Below are 24,413 nucleotides of genomic sequence, written 5' to 3'. Positions count from 1 at the left end.
GTTAAAGATAGAGCTACAAAATGACGCAGAGATTCTACTTCTGGTTATTTATCTGAAGCAAACAAAAACACAAACTCAAAGATACCCACCTCCATATTCACTGCAGCATTATTTACAACAGCCAAAACATGGAAACCTAAATGGCCATCTTCAGGACATGTGAAGACCTCACAGGCATTATGTTAAGTGAAATTAATCAGAAAGACAAATACTGTATGATCCCACTTACCTGGAACTTAAACAAAAGACAGAAATAACTCATAGATACAGAGAACAGCTTGATGGGGGACATGGGTAAAATATGTGAAGGAAGTTAAAAGGTACAAATTTCCAGTTATGAAATACATCATGGGGATGTAATATAGTTAATACTATATTGCATATTTGAAAGTTGCTGAGAGAATAGATCTTAAGTCTCTTCAGAAGAAATTCTGTAACTATGTATGGTGACAGATACAGACTTATTGTGGTAATTTCTCAATGTATACAAATGTTGAAATATGTTGTACACCTGAATCCAGTATGTTGTATGTCAATTATACCTCAAAAAATGTTTTAGAGAAACAAAAAGAAGTGTGAGAATTAAGAACATAGCAATTGGGGCTTCCCTGGTGGTGCAGTGGTTGAGAGTCCGCCTGCCGATGCAGGGGACACAGGTTCGTGCCCCGGTCCGGGAAGATCCCACATGCCGCGGAGCAGCTGGGCCCGTGAGCCATGGCCGCTGAGCCTGTGCGTCCGGAGCCTGTGCTCCGCAATGGGAGAGGCCACAACAGTGAGAGGCCCGCGTACCACCAAAAAAAAAAAGAAACCGCCTGCCAATGCAAGGGACACGGTTTCCAGCCCTGGTCCGGGAGGATCCCACATGCCTCGGGTCAACTAGGCCAGTGCACCACAACTACTGAGCCTGCGCTCTACAGCCTGCGAGCCACAACTACTGAGCCCACAGGCCACAACTACTGAAGCCCGCATGCCTAGAGCCCGTGCTCCACCACAAGAGAGGCCACCGCAATGAGAAGCCCGCACACCGCAGCTAAGAGTAGCCACCGCTTGCCTCAACTAGAGAGAGCCCATGCACAGCAATGAAGACCCAAAACGCAGCCCAAAATAAATTTAAAAAAGCAAAAAACAAACAAAAAAATAGCAATTGAACAACACACTACTAAATGAATCCAAGAAGAAATCACTATGGAAATGATACTTTGAGATCAGTAACATACACAATGTAAAGTAACTGGAGAATGCAGTTAAAGCAGTCCTAAGAGAGATTTATAGCTGTAATTGTGTATATATAAAAGGACATTTTCAAAATCAAAACCCTAACCTTCCACCTCAAGATACTAAAAAAAGACTTAAGCTAATGCAGGCATAATAATAAACATAAGAGCAGAAAATAGAATAGAGAAAAACCAAAAGTTAGTTCTTTGAAAAAGTTTAAACAGTTTTTTTTCTAGTTTAGCTAAAGGTTTATAAGACTCAAATAAGTAATATCAGGAATGAAAGTGGTGACATTTCCACTAACCTTATAGAAATAAGGAGAAAGAAAACTGCAAGCGTATTTTAACAAATTAGGTAACAGATAAAATCACATTTTTCTAGAAAGACACAACCAAAACTAATTCAAAGATAGAAAATCTGAATAGACCTTTAAGAAAATTAGGCATTTTTTAATTTCCCACGAAGAAAAGCCCAGGCCCAGATGGCTTCACTGGTTAATTGTAATGAAAGTTTTTTTTTCAATACCAGTTCCTCACACCATTTCAAAAAAAATAGGAGGGAACACTTCCCAACTCACTCTTTAAGACCAATATTACCAAAACCAGAGACATCACAAAAAACCAAAATACAGATCAATACTCCTGAAAGATATAAACACAAAAATCTTCAAGATAACAAACCAAATTCGGCCACACGTAAGCAGTATTATGCACCATGACCAAGTGGGATTTATCCCAAGAAAGCAAAATTAATTTAACATCCCAAAAAGAAATCAATGTAATACACCATATTAACAGAATAAATAACAGAAACACATGAACATCTCAATAGACTCAGAAAAACTATCTGACAATATCCAACACTTCATGAAAAAAGCATGCAACAAACTAACAGAAGAGGACTTGCTCAATCTGATCAAGGGCATCTACAAAAAAAAATCCACAGCTGACATCATACTTAATGGTGTGATGACTTAATGTTTTCCCTTCAACATCAGGAACAAGGATGTCCACTGTTGCCACTTTTAAGAAAAGTACTGGAAGTTCTCGTCAGGGCATTTATGCAGGAACATCTAATAAAGGCATTCAAGAAAAGTAAACTATCTTCACTTGCAGATGACACAATCTTATACACAGATAATTCTAATGAATCCACTAAAAATACTATTAGAACTAATAAACTAGTTTAGCAAGAATGCAGAGGACAAGATTAATATATAAAAGTTAACTGTATTTCTATATATTTGCAAGGAACAATCCAAAAGTAATTCCTTTATAGTAACTTCAAAAAGAATCCTTAGGAATATATTTAACAACAGTGCAGTATATTTAAATATACTCAGTAAGTGCAAAACATTCTAAGAACTACAAAAAATTTCCACCTCTTTTCTAAGATCCAACATCTCCACATACTTACTGGCATCCATTCCTTCTCATGTAGGTCTCTATAGCAATAGTCTTCTGTCCTGCCTCAAGTTTGTATTCTTTAACTGAACTGTCTCCGTTAGAGTACATGCATTTTGTGACATCTCCCATCATTAAGTCAGTCTTCCATTGATCATACATCTGCCAGTTAGTGCCAGTTTAAAGTAAGACTCTTTCAAACAATTGTCCACACTATACTATTCCTTATCTGTCATTTTTCTCTCCTCCCGTGTGCTCTGTAGTCTACTTTTATTAGGATTTCATCTCCAAAACTCCACAAAATAAATTTTTCAAGCTCACAATGACCCTCACATTGCTAAATCCAGTGGATAGCTCTTTATCTTCTTGAGGACATTTGTTCACTTGGTTTTCAGAAACCATTATCACCAACCAAACTCTCTCATCTTCTCACACTTTAAATCCTAGATCCTTATATCCTCCTTCTAAGTGGAAAGCATTTCCAGAACTCGGACCTCAGACTTCCCTACATTCATTCCACAGGTGACCTCTTCAAGTCCCAGAGTTTCAAATACTATCTTATATGAGACTTCGCAAATCTATAAATCCAGCCCAGATATTTCTCCTTAAATCTGGAGTTGTACATCCAAATACCTATTTAACATCTCCATTCAGATCAAAACACACAACCAGACTATAAATATCCAAGTTCTGGTTTCACCTATACCACACACCCCTAACCGGCTGCTCTACTGATGTTCCCATCTACATAAACGTCTACTCTACTGATGTTCCCATCTACATAAACGTCTACTCTATTCTTTTAGTCGTTCTTACCAAAAACATTGAAGGTCATTGATTTCTCCTCCTCTCATATTTCCTATCCAAACCATCAGCAAGACATCAGCTTCAAAATATCCCAAATCTGCCCACTTTTCATTGTTCCTACTGCCCCAATCTGAACCCAAGGCACCCATATTCACTCTCTCAGATCCTACACAAATCAAGAGCCATAAAGACATTAGTAATTTTGGCTATATTGAAGTAAAAATGCTTGCTCATCACAAAACAGTCTTTTAAAAAGAAATTTTTAAAAGGGAGATAACAGTTACAAAGCATATACTTTGCAAAGTATTCGTTTCCACAATAACCCCAACAAACCAGCGGTTATTTGAGAACTAGAAACAGGGGCAAAAGATGTACATGTGCAATTCAATGAGAACACATAAAGCCCATAAATATATGACGAATACCCAACCTACTTATAAGATGCCAATTTAAACCACAAAGAGAAAGCACTTTCCACTATCTGGATTAGAAAAAAGTAAGTCTAACAGTGTCAAGTGATGGTGAGAATGTGGGGCAACAAGCTGTTGTTAATACACTATTGGTGACCGTAAATTGATACAAATTTACAAAATAATTCAGCATCATCTGGTAAGGCTGGTAACGCTCACACATCTTGACTAGAGAAATCCTTGCACATGTGCACCAGAAGACATGAGTAGCACCGTTCATGCTAGCAATGTTCATATTAGCATAAACTAAAAACAAATGTCCACTAACTGTAAACAGATAAATTGTGACATATGAAGCAGTGCTCATGAAGGCATTATAGATGCACAGATTAACGTGAATACATTTCCCCCAATACACTGGGCAAAAAATATATATACAAAACAGCTAAAAATCATATGAACGTGTGAATTATACCTCAACAAAAAAATAAAATCTAACAAGTATGTTCTTTAGGGATACACGCTACAAAACTGAAGACAAGGGCAAGAAAACAAAGTTCAAAATAATGTTTATCCACCTGGGAGGACTAAACACGATCAAGGCAGGGACAGAGTTTCACAGTGACCGGTAATGTTCTATTTATTATACCATGTGGTAGATCTGCAAGTGTCCGAAGTTCTCTGACTGTTTTTGGTATTTTTAAAAAGAGAAGTTCTAAGATGCGTATTTATGGACCCTCATTTTGATTACTGAAAACTAACTTCAATAGCAGAGATCATTCATTTTTGAGATGTCATTATAGGATTAGTATATTGCAGAAATTACTAGGTTCTTTCCTATGGAAGCTAAAACATCAGTTGGAAAGTAACACAACATAAAGACAATTGAAAGCACAAGGTGGCTACCAGCTTCCTAAGTCTCACTACACAAAAGCCGAAGAAAAGAGTCACAAGTGAAAATACCTCTGCTGTCCAAGTATGGACAAAGTGAGTTGCCTCTTAAGTACAGCTACCTGAGAAGTTTGTTTTATAAAATGTAATTCCCAAGTTATCAAACACACTGTTTCCATGGGAATTAGCATAATGAGCTCTGAATGGAAGCTTAACAGCTCAACACCACAGTGATTACGTGCCTCTCAGGGTAATGTATCAAATATTTCCACATATCAATGCATGGAAAACATCATAGATACAAATCATACAATACGAATAAAGAACCCCACCTCTACCGTTTACTTTTAAAAGCAAAATTGAACAATGCTTATCATCCATCAACACAGCAGGTACTAACATGCATCCCTCCTCAGGCATCTGCATTCAAGCTAATTATGACACTCTACAACAGAAATCCTCTGACTAGGTAATTACAATTTCAGTTAGCTGAGTTATCTTTATTCAGAGACTACTTAATGTTTACAGAATAACGTCTTCAAAGCTAATCATTGCCAATTATGAGATTTTGACTATTTCACATTTTTATACTAGAATACTTCCCATCTCCTTTTATGAGGAAAGAATCTATAGTTTATTCAGTATAGAAATATAGCTTTGAAAAACCTGTCCAAACTGTGCTATCACTACAAAGTATCCCTAAACCTGAATATGCAGCACAAAGGCATAAGGAGTCCCCGCTGTACACAAAACTTTAATTCTGGACAATTAGAGTGATACCATTTATCTGAAACCTAATATGATCAGAGATAAACTTGGATATGTACTAAACTTTAATTCCTAGGTATACTCATCTTTCCTTAATCTACCCTTTCAAACTTCATTTTAAAGTAATTAATTGAACAGATTTGCAAGGGCAGATAGTTTCAGGTAATTAAGCAAAACAAAAGCCTTTCACATAGCAGCTTCTCTAGCATCAGAAACAGATCAAGTTTCACCTCAGACCATGGCAGTCAGGGAATAAGTAGTTCACCACCTGCCCTGGACTTAATTTAAACCTTTGTCAACATTTCCCAAGAAATAATCAGAACTCACTGTTTTCTTCCAGAACTCCCTCATTCTTTAGACATAGGACTTAAATCGATACCAAACTTTCTCTTGAGTAGATAAAGGATCCATTTGGCCCAGGAAAGCTTATTACCCGACCCCCACCCAGGACTGAACTCTGACCTTCAGTATGGATCATCATGACCACAACCACCCAGAGATCAAGCAATTACTAGCCATGGTCAATTCTACTTTATGTCAAATTTCCAAATACACAGTCAAATATCTGTTAAGTGAGTTTTTCATCTCTATTTTAAAACAATCCATTCCTAGGTATTTTATTCTTTTTGATGCAATGGTAAATGGAATTGTTTCCTTAATTTCTCTTTCTGATCTTTAGTTTTTAGTGTATAGAAATGCAATAGCTTTCTGTGTATTAATTTTGTATCCTGCAACTTTACTGAATTCATTGATGAGCTCACTCTGAAAACTGTAAGATACTGATGAAAGAAATCAAAGATGTCACAAAGAGATGGAAAGATATGTCATGTACTTGGATTGGAAGAATCAATGTTGTCAAAGTGACTATGCTACTCAAAGCAATCTACAGATTCAATGCCATCCCTATCAAATTACCAATGGGATTTTTTGCAGATCTAGAACAAAAAAATCTTAAAATTTGTATGGAAACACAAAAGACTCTGAATAACCAAAGCAATCATGAGAAAGAAGGACGGAGCTGGAGGAATTAGCTACTTCAGACTAAACTATAAAGCTACAATAATCACAACAGTATGGTACTGGCACAAAAACAGAAATAATAGATCAATGGAACAGGACAGAAAGCCCAAAAATAAACCCACACACCTATGGTTGTACCACTATGGAAAACAGTGTAGAGGTTCCTTAAAAAACAAAAACAGAGCTACCATATGATCCAGCAATCCCACTCCTGGGCATATATCCAGAGAAAACCATAATTCAAAAAGATACACGCACCCCAATGTTCTTTGCAGCACTACTTACAAGAGCGAAGACATGGAAGCAACTTAAATGTCCATCGACAGATGAATGGATAAAGAAGATGTGGTACATACATACAATGGACCATTACTCAGCCATACAAAAGAATGAAATAATGCCATTTGCAGCAACATGGATGGACCTAGAGATTATCATACTAAGTGAAGTCAGAGAAAGACAAATATACGATATCACTTATATGTGGAATCTAAAAAAATGATACAAATGAGCTTATTTACAAAACAGAAACAGAAAACAAACTTATGGTTACCAAAGGGGAAAAGTCGGTGAGGGGAGGGATAAATTATGAGGTTGGGATTAACAATATACACACTACTGTATAGAAAATAGATAATCAACAAGGACCTACTGTATAGCACAGGGAACTCTACTCACTACTCTGTAATAACCTATATGGGAAAAGAATCTGAAAAATAGATATATGTATACGTATAACTGAATCACTTTGCTATACACCTGAAACTAACACAACATTGTAAATCAACTATATTCCAATATGAAATAAAAATTTTAAAATTAAAAAAAACAGTCCAGAATACATTGCATAAAGTTATAAAACTGGGTAGTGAAAGTATATTCTTGATGCATACACACACATTAACTTCAGCAGAATTTCCAAAGCATTGTTCATCATTGCTAAATAGCCATGCTGCACAGTCCTAAGAGATCCCACACACACCCCATGTCAAAATTTCTCATATAAATTCCACTGTTTCTCTTCAGATTAACAATTTTCCAACAAAAAGTAATCCTGCTAACTATGCTATAGCACACGGGAATACAAAAAGTCCCTGTTTTACACATTGCAAAAATCCAACACAGGAAGTATAGGAGACCTTGTTTTATGAGAAAAGATAAGATAAATCATGAACCAGTGCGGAAAAGGTCCCAGGCAGTCATAACCCTTAGGCAAATGTAAATAGGTCTGCAAAGATGTGGCAAGCAAAAAATCAGTGCCTAAACCCTAATTTCACAGAAACTTGGAGGCAAGGGTGGGGACGGCAGGAACACAGGGATTTAGAGAGAAGAGATGAGACTACCTCAGGGAAAAGAAAAATTAAAAGCACACAAAATACATGTCCCTTATTTCCTATGGCTCACATACCACACCGTTACTCAAGTCCAGGCAGTCCAGTGCCCTGAACATTTTAGTACTATCTACTTCCCTCTCCATTTCATTTGGCTGATATAGGGTTCATCATCACTCAGCAGCATCATTACTGCAGATCCCAAACTAACTTCACTTCCCTCAAACTCTTCCTTTAGTCAACCTACCAAACAAGGCAGACAGTCATCTTTGTAGAATTCAAGTCTTATTATTCCCTCCTCAAAAATCAGTGGTTCCCTCTTACCTATGGAGGAAATTCAAGGAAAGATATCAGGGAGGATTAATGAATTCCAATCTGCACATGATTCCATAGACACTGAAAAAGGCAAATTTAAGTGGTTCTATCTAGCTGGAAGTTGAACACAGCAGGTCTGGAATTCAGAAGTGAGAAGCCTGAGAATGAGAGAGATTTGGGACAGTGTGTCAGAGTTAAAATAGGTGCACACGAATGTGTTGCACCCAGTGAAATAATAGTCTTAAAAAGTTACATGTTGTATGATTCAATTTATGGATTCTGGAAAAGACAAAAATACAGGAACGGAGAACACATCAGTGGTTGACAGGGGTTAGAGGAACGAGGGTCTGAATACTAAGGGCAACAGGAGGAAATTCTTCAGAGTGTTAGAACAGTTCTGTGTCCTACCTGTGGTGGTAATTACAAGAATCTTTACAGGTGTAAACACTCAGATTGTACATTCCCCCAAAGTGTGTTTTATGGTATGTAGATTTAAACAATATTAAGTATTGTGGGCATGATTTAGATTGCTCAGAAATACTTTGGTGATAATAGTTAAAGGAACCTCATTTAAAGGATGGGAATAAGTATCTGAAAAGTGAGTGGTCAAGAAAGTAAGAGGAATGAATAAAGTCACAGAAGCCAAGGTAGAGGCAAGAGTTCCAAGAAGAGCTAGTTAACACTATCCCATTTAAGGCATTCTATACACACTGGTGTACTCTAAAACTCAATTCTGATGTCAGCCACCTAGAGTTAGCATAAACGATTGGTTCATAACCAGACTGCCATTACTTCAGACACCAGAGAGAAGTGGGGTTCCCCAGGCCACCGACACTTCTGACCAACTGACTCCAAATTCAAGAGGTTCCCACAACCTCTATTCAAGTTCAGTAATTCACTAGAATGACTCAGAGCTCAGGAAGAATGCTTATCACACTATGATTATATGATTATGATTACTTACATTACATATTTATGACAAAGGATACAAATCAGACTAGATAAATAAATGAAGAGACACATGGGGTGAGATCTCAGGGGAGACCAGAACACACAGCTTCTATGGTTGCCTCCCCCCATGCAATCAGGGAGCAGCATCTTTTCAGCACCTCTTTGTTCACCAACCAAGTAGCTCCCCACTGTGCTCCACTCTCCAGAGTTTATTGGGATTTCACTTCTGAAGCATGATTAATTAAACCATTGAGCATGTGACTGAGTTCGGTCTCCAGCACCATTCCTCTCACCCCAAAAATCCAGCTGGTTCAAAGCTCCATTGATCTTGCTGGTAACCAGCCCCTATCCTGAGTCATCTCATCTTACTAGCGTAAGCTCAAATGAGATCCAATGGGCTCATGAAAAATGAAGACCCTTGACAAATTTCAAGGATTTATTCTCCCTGCAAGGAACCAGGGACAAAAGCCAGTCAAACTCCTTGTTACACAAAAGACTAAAAATGTATTTGATTGGGAATTGGAAAGTTACAGGTGATTTTCAGGCAGAAGAGTCAGAGGGGAAAGAGGCCAGGTTGATTGCAGTGCATTGAGCAATAAATTGGAGATGAAGAAGCAGAAGCAGTAAATATAACTTGTTACTGTAAGAAGTTGATTAGGGAGAAGACGATAAAACATCATTAGAGATGCAAAAACAGAGAGCTCAGGGAAGAAACATATGCAAGTAACTAAACTAAACATCTTCCCTCAGGAGCAAGTCTTTAGGAGGCTGCTCTACTGATAGCATGAACTGAAAATCAGACTCTACTGGCAGTTCTTAGAGTATATGCAATAGCTTATTAATGCTTCTAAAAAGGATTCTCCCTACATCTTTATTTTTCAGTGCTCCAACATATCCCTTATAACAATGTCCTTATAACTACATCTCTTGACTTATAATTATGCAGAAATATACAAGTACTTCATATTTTGCAATATGGCAGACCACATACCTTGGAAAAACCTATTACAATTTTTTTTTAATGCAGAAGAATTCATAAACAGCTTTTAAAAGTAACTTTTAAAAGTGCCTTTTTAAAAAAGAACTTTAAAAGTATGACTCAAGAAAACTCCCTAGAACTAACATGATAGTCAGAACCCAAGGAAGTAGGATGGCAGAGACCTTTGGGTTAACAAGAGGCTTTAGTTTTAACAAAGGAGAAGGAATGAGGAATTAGATCTTGAGCCTGTGCTACTTGGTTGGTTAGAACTGTAGCCCTCAAAGATCCATGAGAAGCTATATACTCATTTAAAGAGTAGCCTAGAAAAAAGTGTCCTCAGTGAGAAAAGACAAAGCAAAATTGTCTGTCCTGGCTTGGGATTTGGGGCGGGGTGGGCAGGAGGGTGAGCTGGGGGTGGGAGTAGTCTTCTCTGAGAAGTGGTAATGATCATCTATACTTTATACGTGTGTTAGAAATTTGTTTTAACACCACCATAGGATCTACAAAACTTCAACCCATGAACTGACAAAAGTTGCTGCAGGCTGGAAAAGCCCTTGGGATCCCCAGCAGAGGGAACACAAATTCATGTTTCAGAAACATACCTTCGTCCCATGCCCAGAGGATTCCTGCTGATCGAGTCCTGCCAAACATGGGCTTACAATCCAAATTGCAAAGGAGGACACCAATCGTCATGAGCAAAAGTGAACAGAATTGAAGAGCTAGAGAATTAAACTACCAAGAATTACTATTACCTACAATGTATAAAATGTTTAAGTATTGAAAGACAAAACAGAAAAGCAAAATAGAAAAAGACCAGTCACATTTGAAATGGACCAAACAGAACTCCTAGAAATTGAGAATTATTACAATTCTAAAACTCCTTAAGCAAAAGATTAGAACTAAAGAATGAAATAGAAAACTGAAATTACCCGTGAGGCAGTCCACGAGAAGAAGTAGAAAATATTAAAGTTGAGACATGAGGACAGGATAAGGTTTATCGTATATAGATACATATGGATAAAGAAGAAAAAAAGCTGTCAGTTGGGAAATGCGACAAGGTCAATATTCAATAAGATAATAGCTTAGGATTTTTTAGAATTGATTTTTAAAGACCATAAAATTCATAAAGGACAAAAAATCCAAAGCAAGGGAAGAAAGATTCATATATTGAAATACCAGAGACACTGCCCAAAACCTGAAAAATTCTTACATGCAACCAGACAGAAAAAGCAGATTACTTTCAAAGGATACAATTAGACTGGTTAGTAGACTCCTCAAAGGTATATTAAAGTCAGGAGACAATGGCATAATATATTTTCAAGATACTGGGGAAAAAATAACTGTAAACTTAGAATTTCATACTCTGACCAACCCTACCAAAAGTAAAGGAAATAAGAAATAAAAGTAAAAGAAAATAAATGAAAAGTAAAAGAAATGATAAAAGCTGCCCTACTGAAGTCATCTTGCCTCTGTGGAACCCAAGAATGGAGCATACACAGAGAAGAGAAAAGAACTGGGGTCCTGGCAACACTTTTGAGCCCCTATATGCAGACAACCTAATGTCACCCTTAATTTTGGGGCATCTTAGTCTCTTGAAGTAGTACACCATCATTAATTTGGATATTTTAACTAAAATGTAATGTAAGTTAAAATATCAACGTTATCTTAAGCCTGCATACCCACCAGGGGGCTGTCACAGTGTCTCATTGATTCAGGAAATGATTTATCTGAAAGGGACCTTTCTAGGTAGGGTTTGAAAAGAGGTAAGAAAACAGGACAATCAGTTGAGAGTCTATAAAACACAATTTAAAATAACAAACGAGAATGAGTTCAAAGGACTCCCAGACAAACAACTGTCTGGTAGCTCTAAGCAAAAATCTTCACTACTTTCTTTATAGAATTTAATTCAGACCAGTTTTCTGCAATTTGACCTGAGGTTAAAACGATGCCAATACTTCCCACCAATTCAAGAACTTCAACTACTAGTAGTACATCTCAATTAGTTGTGTTTTTGTTTTTAGGATTAAAATTTAGAACAGGGTAGGAGAGGTGGCAGAAAGTAGTGCCTGAATTTCCTGAGGCTACTGGGTCACTATCCTCAACATTCTAAGGAAATGAGAATAAGCAAAATAAGTGTCCCCAATTGAAAACTGTATTGTTTAGATACAGTTCCTGATTAGCGGAAACCAGCTTTTCATTGCCCTTGAGGTCTTTTACAACTCTCAAAAATTATAGATAACTGATAGTAAGTGGAAAATCATTCTTGCCTATAAACGTGCCAATTGATTCTGCCCAGTTAAGGTTCAACTGGCACCCCTCGTCCCGTGGGGAAAAAAAGTTTTGTCTATTTGTGAATTAATTTCAACATTCTTTTATTCCATATAAATTTGTTCCCCTATCAATTGTAACATCTGTCTGGTTCCCTCATTAATGAGGGCAATAAACTCCTTAACATGCTCCTTATAACTGCATGAAACTAATAATGATGTTACACTTATGAAAATTTCCCTTAACACCATCAAAAACAAGGCAGTATTTCTTAGACACCAAATTTCTGAAGTTTTCTTAAATTAGTTGTAAATATTTTGCTTTAAACCAGCTTTTCAATGTATCTGGAAAGTTTCAGATTTTATTAAAACATAATTTGTTTTATTTAGAAGGCATAATGAGACTGAATCTTACAAATTATATTGATTAACGACTTAAGAAAATTAAAGTCTAAAAGCAATTCCAACAAATCTGCAACTAACAAAAAACCACCGAACTGCTATATATGTTTATGTTTTATTAGTCACCTGTTAAATGACATTCTCAGCCTGTTAATTGGTGCAAATTAATCTTTTGCCTTTCAGACATACTACCAAAAGAATCACTTTATAAACAATCTTAGAAATTCTCTGAATACTCAAAAAACCCAAATGTTTGCTTTTCACAATGAGTTTTAAGTGCTATTTTCCCAAAAGGTAACATAGGCAAAGAGCCATAATTTATTTGTACTATGGTATGCCTAGACTTTCTAACCGCCCAAATTATATAGTCTTCCCTAAGAACTTTCAAACTTGTAAAGTTTTACTCAAATTCTTAAAAGTTATAAATCCTTTCTTCTTTTATTCCTCCTCATCACCCTTGCACCTGGCCACATTGTCTCTTCCACAATCTAGGAGCCGGGGAAAGAGGAAGAGGTCACAAAAAACACAGGAGACGTGAGAAAGTTTTGTGGTCATTAATGTTCCTGAGCCATAATTTTCACTACGTCAAAATACCACTTAGAAGTTATATTAAAAATAAGAAAAATGTTTCATTTTACCTGTGGAATTCTTACATAGGTCTAAATGTAAAAGAAATTCATGTTGTAGAGAGATGAAATTAGGAGCCATTTCCTGAACATGAAAATCCAAATACATATAGATAACTAAATAGAAATCAGGCTATCTTTCCCAGTTGAGTATGTTATAACTTCCTGGCCACCCAGATGGCTAGGAAGGCTTAGATGACTCCTTCCATTGGTCTACTATCTTTGAAACAAAATATTATCTGAGATATTATAATTATTCTTACAGTAATACCACTTTAAATACTTAGCACTTTATACTATGTAGTTAATATATATACAATTTCCAATCCTAAAAGCAACCTTACAAGTTAGCATTTATATTTTTAAAAGGAAAATAAGCTCAAAGAAGTTGAGAAAGTTGAACATATTATACTACTAATAATTAGAAAAACAGAATTGGGCCTCAGTCTGTCCAACTCTACAGCCTCTTTTTTTTTTTTTTTTTTTTTGTGGTACGCGGACCTCTCACTGTTGTGGCCTCTCCCGTTGCAGAGCACAGGCTCCGGACGCGCAGGCTCAGCGGCCAAGGCTCACGGGCCCAGCCGCTCTGCAAAATGTGGGATTTTCCCGGACCGGGGCACGAACCCGTGTCCCCAGCATCAGCAGGCAGACTCTCAACCACTGTGCCACCAGGGAAGCCCCTACAGCCTATTTCTATTATACTATACTAAGTCTGGGCCATAAATTTTCACTAAGTCTCAAATTTAAACTGCAAACTTCAGTTTAGTATCTATTATGTCATTTACAGGATTTTACTCAGTAATTTAAAAAAAAAACAAATATGTCCCAAGGATTACAACAGATCTTTTGCTATCCTGTGTTTATTTTGGTGAAAGAGAAGTGAACACAGAATTCTGTCATCCTAAGATTACTCACTTTAAGGGGTGTGAAAATCTTGCCTGGCTGTGTGTGCTAAAAAAATAAACCACTTCTAAAAAATTAAAACAAAAAGTGGGTGAAATAAGCCAGGTTTGCTTGGGTATTTTTGCTTTAAGTCACATAGCTCCTAGACTCTTACAAGATTCTTAGGCTTTTTTTGCTTTTTTTGTCATGCCGCAGCATGTGGGATCCTACTTCCCCGACCAGGGATCGAACCTGCACCCCCTGCACTGGAAGCACAGAGTCCCAACCACTGGACTGTCAGGAAGTCCCTCCCCGGCATTTTTAGGTAAAGAAATGAAATTAAATATGCAGCTAAGGTCCATCCATTCATATCTATACTCTAATGACATTACTGCATTCTTCTCCAAATAGCTCATATTACATTATGATAAATGACTACCTAGCAAAAGAAATTCCAGAACAGTCTCACAATCTATAATAATATAAACTTCCTAAAACAAATTAGCATAACGTTTTATGTCATCTTGCCCATTTTAATTAAGTTGACATTTAAATACTGTATATAATTCCATCAAAATCCAGCAAATGAATATGTGCTATAGCGTTTGCCCCTTTTATCCATTCTCAGAAGTATTTCAATACTTACCCCATGTTCCTTAGCAGCTGTGACAACTTTAAGGAGGACATCTTCCTCCACAAATGGTCTCACAGCATCATGGATAATCACTACTTCTGGCTTTGAGAGTCTACAGTTGGGCTGATCCTCTGCCAGTGCTTTTAGTCCATTGAAAATTGACCTGTGGCGGGTCACTCCAGATTCAACCAGAGAGATGCCTTTATGCTGGTACCTCTGAATAATACACTTCATTGCTTCCATGTTCTCTCCAGTTACTGCCACAACAATGTCCTTTATCCAAGATACTCTATAAGGAAAGTATGCACACATTTCATATCAATTGATTCTTAAACAACTAAAGTTAATCTAGTAACAAAACTGAGTTACTAATTACTACTAATACATCTTCATAGGGACATTAAAAATGGAAAGCTACGAACTAAGTCAATGTTATGCATTTTTAATCATGTCTAGTAAAGGGGTTGATTAAGAATTTGAATTTCTCATACTATAGAAACATGAATATAAATAGAAGTAGTATTTTTCAATACACTGTAAAATTACCTATATTGCAAAGCATAGATTAGGTATAGATATGTATCACAGATTTCTTAAGTTAAATTTAAATAATTAGTATATTCATCAGTAGACTGAGAGAAAAAATTTAAGATTATGCTTTTAAATTGCTTTTTTTTCCCCAAATAATTCTCTCCACTAAATAGGAACAACCCAAAGCACTTTTGAATTCCACAAGTTCTGTCTCTTTCAAGAAATCCATTGATTTGGCAACAAAGCTGGATAGCTGAGCTAAACTTTGCCTACATCAAGGTGAAATGTTTTAGCTTAAATAGGGAAATTATGCTAATTAAGTTTGTATAAGTATAAATCAGGCTCAAATAAAAGAGAAAACTCATATTTTAATGAAATATAAAATAAGGAATTCATTTGTTGAGTCAGATACAAAACAAAGCAATTCTTCTCTGTTCTGAAACACTTTTAGACTTACTGGCATACAGATGCTAACAGTCCACAGCGCTGAGTGGCAGTGGCTGCAGTAAAGTTGAGCAGTATTCTCTTGAAGACCAGTGTTAACAGAGGTTAACATGATTATACACTCAAAGTTCCTCAGCTGACGGGCCCAAGCCAGGAAAACAGCCTCTGGCCCATGGTATCAACTCTGATTAAAGGCCACTTTAAAATTTAATGGCATTCTTAGCCTCTGAGATCCTACATGTTCATGCTAGACAGTTAAGTCTTGTACTCACTTTTAAAGAGATGAAAGTAGGGTCTGAAAATTACTCAATAATGAAATTAACTATCGATAAATGAAAAACACTGGGTTGCTTCACTCAATAATTAACCATCTCCTACCTTCTGCTATTGAACAAACCCTTCCTATAATCCAAAACCCCATTCCGCCTGTGGCTACGACAGCACTACAACGATGCACACAACCAAGACTTGAGGGCACGCTATCCTTTCATTTTAAGTCCATTCCTCCAACAAATATTTATTGAGCACTGAATAAATGATCAGAATTGAGTATACAATGGAAATAGTTACTGCTTTCACAGAGCTTACTGATAAAAAAGAGAACACCGACAACTCCAAGCCGCAACACAGTGCTGTGAAGGAGAGGTCCAGGCCCCAGGATCGCATGCGGCACAATATGTGACCAGCACAGAGAAGGCCAAGATAATGCTCCCTAAGGAAGCAGAGTTTTCCCTTCAAGTGGCAGGGGCAGGAAAATAGGCAAAAGGATTTGGAGGGAGAGAGAGAGGGATGGTTTAAGCAGAGGCCGTAGCAAGGTTCTGAGAAACTAGGAGGAAATGCAGGGGAGTTCTTTAAGCACAGAGAAGAGCCCATGAAGAGGCTGGAGGAACAGACAAGTGATGGGCTGGGCTAGGCCATGGAGACCTCCAAGGCCATATTAGGGGTTCTAGTCTTTAACCTTAAAAAATAGGAATCTAGAGAAAAGCTTTATGCAGGACATTTACACTCAAATTAATACTCACCTCCCCCAGTATTCTATGCTGTTCAATGACATAAGGGGAACTGTGGTAGGCAGAATAATAACCCCCAAACGATGTCCATCACCTAATTCCCAAAACCTGTGAATATGTAACCCTACCTATCAAAAGAATTTTCTATATGTAATTAAGTTAAGGATCTTGAGTTGGAGATCATCCTGGGCTATCTGGGTCGGTCCAATATAATCACAAAAGTCCTTAAGAGTGAAAGAAAAGCAAGTGAGTCGAGGGAGAAGATGTGGTAACAAATGCAGCACTCATTACGACACAGGACCATAAGTCCCAGAATGCAGGTGACCTCCAGAACCTGAGTAAATGGACTGCCATCTGGCAAGTAAATGGATTGTCCCAAGAGCCTCCAAAAGGAACACAGCACTGCTCACACCTTTATTTTAGCCTAGTGAAAATGATTTTTTGACTTCTGACATCGAAAAGTTTAAGAATGTATTTATGTTGCTTTAAGCTACTTAGTTCCATGGAAACGTTTACAGGAGTGATTGCAGCTTCTAATTTTAGAGCATAAACTTTACTCTGGTGCAAGATGGAGAATAGAGTGGGTAGAGAAAGCATGCAGACAGACCAGGTAGGAAGCTGCTGCTGAAGTCCGAGCAAGACAATGATGGTAGCCTGTCTATCAGATGGTGCTTGTGGATAAGATTTAAGAGATGGTAATCTTCCTGAGTCAGTAAGAAAAACTGGCAAAATAAATAATTTATCACTTAATATGAAATAGCTAATATCGATTAACTTACTAAGTCTTAAGCATTAGTCATGTCCTAACTCATGTAATCCTCACACTCTATACTATCGCATATGGGAAACATCAGAAGGATCTGATACACAAATACATCGTACTTTATCTTCCTATACTGCCATCTGATGCCGAAAACTACTTGAAAAAAATATTTTTACCGTTTTTCATCAAAATACAACATTCCATCTTCTAGAATGTAGGCTCCATGATGGCAAGGACAGTATCAGTTTTGCCCATTGCTTTACACCTAGTAGGTACTTGATAATTATTTGTTTTATCAATAAATGATTTTGGTCTGTCTCATCTACCAGGATCTTACAACATAGCATAGTTTGAAGGATTATGAAAACAGAAAGCTCTCCTCATCAACCTGAAGAGAGAATGAAAATCAATGAAAATGCCTTCCCTCTGCAATATACTGTTTGCTGATTGTTTTGTTTCAATGAGTTTGACTCTTTACTCTGATTTCTAGATTCTAAAGCTCCAAGGATGACTGGGATTACTCATGTTTTGTCAGACACCTTGGGGGACTTTTAATCATAAGCAAAGCAAAGCAACACCACTCAGAGAATACCAGACCAGAAAATATGTAGTTATGTGAATAGGCAATAAGGAGGATTCTGGAATATGACTAAGTGTAGGTTGCTCTTTGCTTTGTAATCCATCCATCCCCCACTTCTATCACTGCAAATTTAACACTGCTAGAACTTACTCTATTTACATGGTTTAAAACTTATACTGTGCTTAACCAAGTCCTTAGCAAGTGACAGTTTCTCAGTGCCCCCTAGATGTAAGGTTCTTTCCCAAGGTTCTGTCTCCACTGGCAGAGCTGTGACCCAGGCAGCCATCTCTCCCATTATTTCTGCAATAGCCTCTCAGCTCGTCTCCTCCTTCTCAGTTAATCAACACAATCCACCCTACCACTTCTAGATGACTTCCCTCAAGTGTAAACCTTAGGCCATCCCCTGCTGGCTCTTGAGCAGGACCTGATCTCGGCCTTCTTCTCCCTGCACCACTTGGTCTCTGCCATGCCCCTCTTTCTGTGACCGCCACATTGTCTCACATCCAGGTCTCCGCTTACGCTGCTTCCTCTGCCTCTCAACATTATCCCCCCTCCTCATAATTCCTCCACCCCCACCCACTCCTGGCTGAGTCCTACTGTTCTTCAGCTGTCAGTTCAGATGTGGCCTCGTCCAGCAAGCTTTCCTTGACATTCTGGGTGAGGCATCTCTGCTCTCAGCTCCCAGAGCACTCTTATCGCTAGAGAGTCTTATCAGTCTTACTGTTTCATTTTTACCTCCCTCACCAGGCTGCCAACCCACAAAAAGCAAAGACTATATCCCAGGGCTTGGCATATACTAAGCTTTCAGTAATATTAATAGTAGCAATAGTAACTAAGATGTATTAATTGTTGGCTAAGTGCCATGTACTGTTTGGAGCATGTGTCTGTAATATTTCACTTAATAGTCATATCGGCCCCAAAAGAAATCACTATTATCTCCATTTCACAGATGGCACAGAGGCAGTGACCTGCCCATGATTATACAGCGAGGAAACGAAAGGACCTGGGTATACCCCACTCTGACTTTGGAGCTCACACTATAAACCTCTGTAAAAGCACTAACACTGAGAGGTCATAAAATCCATGAGAGAGAAAAAAAAATCACGTATGGATCGTCATGTCCCCAGCAATCCATTTATTTTGAACAATAATGCTGCATTTGTGGTCAAAACATGGTCAAGTTTATTTCTTACAACTTAAGCATAAGTATTCCTTCATTCATGGGTTCATTTAGTCATTCAGAAAACATCCAGTAAGCATCTGTCATTTGCCAGACATTATACTAGTCACTGGTAATCCAATAACAAACACCAGCAGAATTCTTGATCTCACAGACTATGTATCAAAAAGTATCTGTTGGACTTCCCTGGTGGCACAGTGGTTAAGAATCCGCCTGCCAATGCAGGGGACACGGGTTCGAGCCCTGGTCCGGGAAGATCCCACATGCCACGGAGCAACTAAGCCTGTGTGCCACAACTACTAAGCCTGAGCTCTAGAGCTTGTGAGCCACAACTACTGAGTCCACGTGCCACAACTACTGAAGCCCGTGCACCTAGAGCTCATGATCCACAACAAGAGAAGCCACTGCGATGAGAAGGCCGCACACAGCAATGAAGAGTGGCCCCTGCTCACCGCAACTAGAGAAAGCCCGCACAGAACAATGAAGACCCAACGTAGCCAAAAAATAAATAAATATTTTAAAAAAAGAAGTACCTGTTAAATGAATCAATGGATAAGAGGAAGCTTAAACAATTAGAAATAAAATGTGCTCTTGAGTTTATAGAAAAGTGTAAAAGTAATCAAATCTATTTAGTTTATTAATAGGACATCACACTTTATTAATAAGACATCACACTAAGTTTGCTTTTTTTTAAATAGATAAGTTTCAAGTACATGTTCAACTATATCAGTGGACAGGATTTTTTTCTAAGGCAAGAGCTTTACCTGTGCCCTAACCTATCACCTTTTACTTTCCATAGTCTATTCTATCAGAAAAAATAAGCTAAAAGCAAATTTTAAAAACAAGTTGCTTTTTTGACCAAAACTTACATGAAATTAAATATTAAAATACAGAATAATGAAGAGGGAGAAAGATAGGACATTGCTTGACAGTAGTCATTCAAACGTCTGAGTTAATGAACTCCCAAAGGTCAATCCCAATTTTACTGGAATGCCTTAAAATATCTACAAAATGATTACCTATGTTCCATCAAACAGAAAGCAGTCCAAAAAAGTAGATATAGATTAGACAGATATACTCGTGGCCTAAGACTTCTCAAACAATTTTATGAGGCTCTAAATAGAAAAATGATTTAAACAAGTGTTTCTCAAACTGCAGATTTCAGGACCCATTAGAGTATCATCAAATCAATTTTGTAAGTTAAGATTAACAGTTTTGAGTCAATAGAAATTAATACAATAGTAAAATTCTAATGTATAGCAAGTAGTAAGGACAGATTGTTTTCATGAAATTCTCTTTCAAATATGTTGGATGTAGTTAAGTATGTGTCACTGAGTCATGAGCAAAATCTAATTCTCATAACAGGTCACAATAAAAAAGTTCGGAAAGCTGTCTTACACAACTCTTAAGAGATAATGGGCTTGTTATGCTATTTTGTTCAGTAACCAAGCATACATTCAGCACTTGCAAGCCTTTTTAAGTACTGTTTGTGTTTCGAAGGATTTAGTCACATACTTTTCTAGGTATAGAATTAAAAGCCTTTTACAGTATTAAAATTTAATATGTAGAATCATGGCACTAAGAAAGGCCTTAAGTACCTCACACAGTGCCTAGTGAACAAATATTTGCTGAATAAATGAATCTGGTCGACCTCCTTAGCTGAAGGCAAGTCCACACTGAACCCCCTGTAGCTGGATTTTATCAAGTTCTGAGTATTTCCTTCCTAGCACATTCCATAGGCAAATACAAACCTAACCTCAAGCTCCATTACACCTACCGACAATTTGAGGAAAAAATACAGTATCTTAGATGTAATCTTCTCCCAGAATATTTTAAGGTTATATTTAAATATATTTCTATTAATATGTGCATTATATTTAAAAAATAAATATTACTTACAGGTATATTGTGCTCAGACAGTTTAACAAGATCAGTTGAAAGTAGATTTAAACAAATGCTTTTAAAAAACAGATGCAGGGACTTCCCTGGTGGTCCAGCAGTTAAGACTCCACACTCCCAATGCAGGGGGCCCGGGTTCGATCCCTGGTCAGGAAACTAGATCCCGCACGCTGCAACTACAGATCCGGCGCAGCCAAATAAATAAATATTTAAAATAAATAAATAAAAACAGATGGAAAAATCAGGCGCTGTTAACACTCCTTAAGTGCTCTCACCCAGGCTGCCTAAGTTTGGCCCCAAGAGACAGTGACAGCTATGGCTCACTTACATGACAGCTGTCATGGAAATTAGGCCTCGGGATTGTACTGTGGCCATAATTTATAGATTCCTCCTTCTCCATAAACACCCTGATATTTTACAAGGAAAATACCGAATTGGTGTAAAGGGGCTGGCCCCTGACTGCCTTGACAATGTCAAGTCTCTTTAATATGGCCCATGAAGGCTTCCACTGGTCAAGCCCAGACTACCAGTCCTGGTCTTCTCTCGTCTCACAGTAGCCACAGGGGTGCCAATGGAACTGAAATCTCCAATCATCTGACCTGTGCAAAACACAGTCCCACTCTATTTCTTCTACAATACAGGCCTCTTCCTTCCCTTGACTCAGACTTAACCCTTTTATTAATGAAGCATCCAGACAAAATGTTTAAGTCAAATTCATATATCTGAGCAATCACTCAAAAGCATCCTAAATTCATCTCTTTTTCTGAATCCTTAGTATAATTAATCACTAAAAATTGCCAATTCCTATCTTCTACATATTTCTCCTGTCTTCCCTACTCTATTCCTACTTTCAGCTTAATTCAAGCAATCAATATTGCTCATTTCGATTAACATTTATGCTTGCTTTCTATTCTCTTGTTCTAACAGAATTTGCAGTGGTTTTCAGAAACACAGTAGGACAGAACAATTTTTTTAAGTACACAAAAAATATTAAAAGAAAACTTTCAGGGCTTCCCTGGTGGCGCAGTGGTTGCGAGTCCGCCTGCTGATGCAGGGGACACGGGTTCGTGCCCCGGTCCGGTAAGCCCCCACATGCCGCGGAGCGGCTGGGCCCGTGAGCCATGGCCGCTGAGCCTGCGTGTCCGGAGCCTGTGCTCCGCAACGGGAGAGGCCGCGGCAGTGAGAGGCCCGCGCACCGCAAAAAAAAAAAAAAGAAAAGAAAGAAAGAAAACCTTCAGAAGATCAAATAAGCCATAAGTTAATCCACTGAAAAACACCATGGAGTCTTTAACAGTTACTAAAAATGGACTTTCATCGATTTTCCAAGTAATAAGAAAGCCACCCAGTCTCAATCACAAAATCCATGGTTTCCAGAACATACCAATTGACAAAATGAATTTTTCATCTGGATTTATCAGACCCGAGGAGCCTAACTCACATTAACCAAACTAAAAAGGCTCTGAAACATGAATTTGAATGCCAACGTATTAATATACAACGATACACATTACTATCACAACGTCCACAAAGTTCTTTACCAATGCAACAGCATATTTTCTTCCTATAAAAGGTTTCTATGGGAAGCCAATTTATAATAACAGGCTTTGATGAGCATGGAACCTTATCAAGAAACATCTTAAGCAGTGTCCTCAAGAACTCAAGAACCCTCCTGAGCTATGGAGAGGGCTGTGCCTGACTTTGTTCAAATCTATTGTCAGGGAAATTCCCACCTAGTCCACAGCCACCAGGAGTCTGAATAAGCATGGCCAAAGTGTGCCTCTGTGACTTGCTTTCATTGTAGCTGTCATTTGAGTCTATTTAGCTATTCCAGGTAACCAGCTCTCCTTAATAACACTTTCTTTCCCTAGAAATTTGAAGCCAGAAATTAGACTGCCAGCAGGAATTTTTACTTCCTATTTCAGACCTGGGAATACATTTTTCTTTTTTAACCAGTAAAATTTAGGTATCAGTTGATCGACTGCGAGTAGATCTTACAACCGAACTGTCAGAGCTTTAGGCTCCTGCCAATACCACCACTGACACATGATTTCTTAGAGCAACGCTTCCTTTTGCAAACTCAGGTCATAAATCGTTATGAGAAGGATTAATACCCTTGACCTCAGTTCCTTGTTAACAAAATAAGAAAAATCAAAGCTCTCTTCAAGTTATAATCTGTGGTTCAATTTATATTTTAATTCCCCCTAAAAGGCCAAAATGAAACTTTAAAACTCCTAGAAATGTTTTTAGTCATCTTCTGAAGACCTGTTCTTACTACAACCTACAAATTAGTCACACTTGATCCTTTTAGTATAACGCCTGTAATGCACAGATCTGAACAAAGCGCATAATCTCAATACACTTTGTGAACATATAAACATATATATTCTTCTACACATATAAAAGCTAATTGTAATATATACCCACACACAACTAGTTCAGATGGACTTTGAGCCTCCATTGGTCCAGCGAAAGCCTTTAGCCAACATGTTTAAGATTTGAGGGTTCAGAGATTCTTTTAAATCTCATTTCATCTGATAATTAGTTTAAGAAATTTCAAAGGCACACAAGTAAACTGTGGCTAAACTAGAAAAATGTGTATTTTTCCAATTTCAACTAAAGCAGAAAAACAATATGAAGTCCCAGACAAGTCACAAGGCAAACCTCTCAATGTCTCCTCCAACTTCTCAGTTATGCAAAGACAGGTGCTTTAATGCATAGCACGTTTGAAAAGTAAAGTACTTCCTTGAGTCTACCTTAAGCGCTAAGCATCTCATTCGAAAATGAGAATGTAGCTCTTCATTTCTTTATGGCCATGGAGCACTTCACTCTGCCATTGGCTGTGCTGGTTCTGAGCCTGACGCTAAGCCTCCAGTGTTCTGACAGGGATCTGGGAGCCTTTTTTTTTTTTGAAGGTTTCAACCAGTTGCCTTTACAGCTGTAGACAGTTGTTCCCTGTCTGCCCTACCTTAATTAGTACTTTTAACTCCTGAGCCTTTCCAAGGTTCTATGACTGCAATCAACTTGCTTCCAACACAGCTCTTCTACCTCCAAGGCTTACGTTTCTGCTTCCTTGAGCCTGTTAAAACTGACTGGTTACCACTCCTC

At 37.8% G+C, this 24,413-nt stretch overlaps 1 protein-coding gene across 1 annotated transcript in view; it reads right to left on the bottom strand.

The window, feature by feature from the left end:
- Positions 1–24,413, bottom strand: part of CRPPA (CDP-L-ribitol pyrophosphorylase A) — a 297,097-nt gene that overhangs the window by 270,296 nt on the left and 2,388 nt on the right. The window contains exon 2 of the mRNA XM_024767102.1: positions 14,914–15,190. Coding sequence (XP_024622870.1) covers positions 14,914–15,190 — 277 coding nt within the window. The remainder of the gene's footprint in view (positions 1–14,913; positions 15,191–24,413) is intronic.

The sequence above is a fragment of the Neophocaena asiaeorientalis genome, unplaced genomic scaffold, assembly GCF_003031525.2.
Source record: "Neophocaena asiaeorientalis asiaeorientalis breed wild unplaced genomic scaffold, Neophocaena_asiaeorientalis_V1.1 scaffold70, whole genome shotgun sequence".
Classification (NCBI taxonomy): domain Eukaryota; kingdom Metazoa; phylum Chordata; class Mammalia; order Artiodactyla; family Phocoenidae; genus Neophocaena; species Neophocaena asiaeorientalis.
The sequence above is the reverse complement of the archived record's forward strand: the minus strand, read 5'-3'. Positions and strand labels throughout refer to the sequence as shown.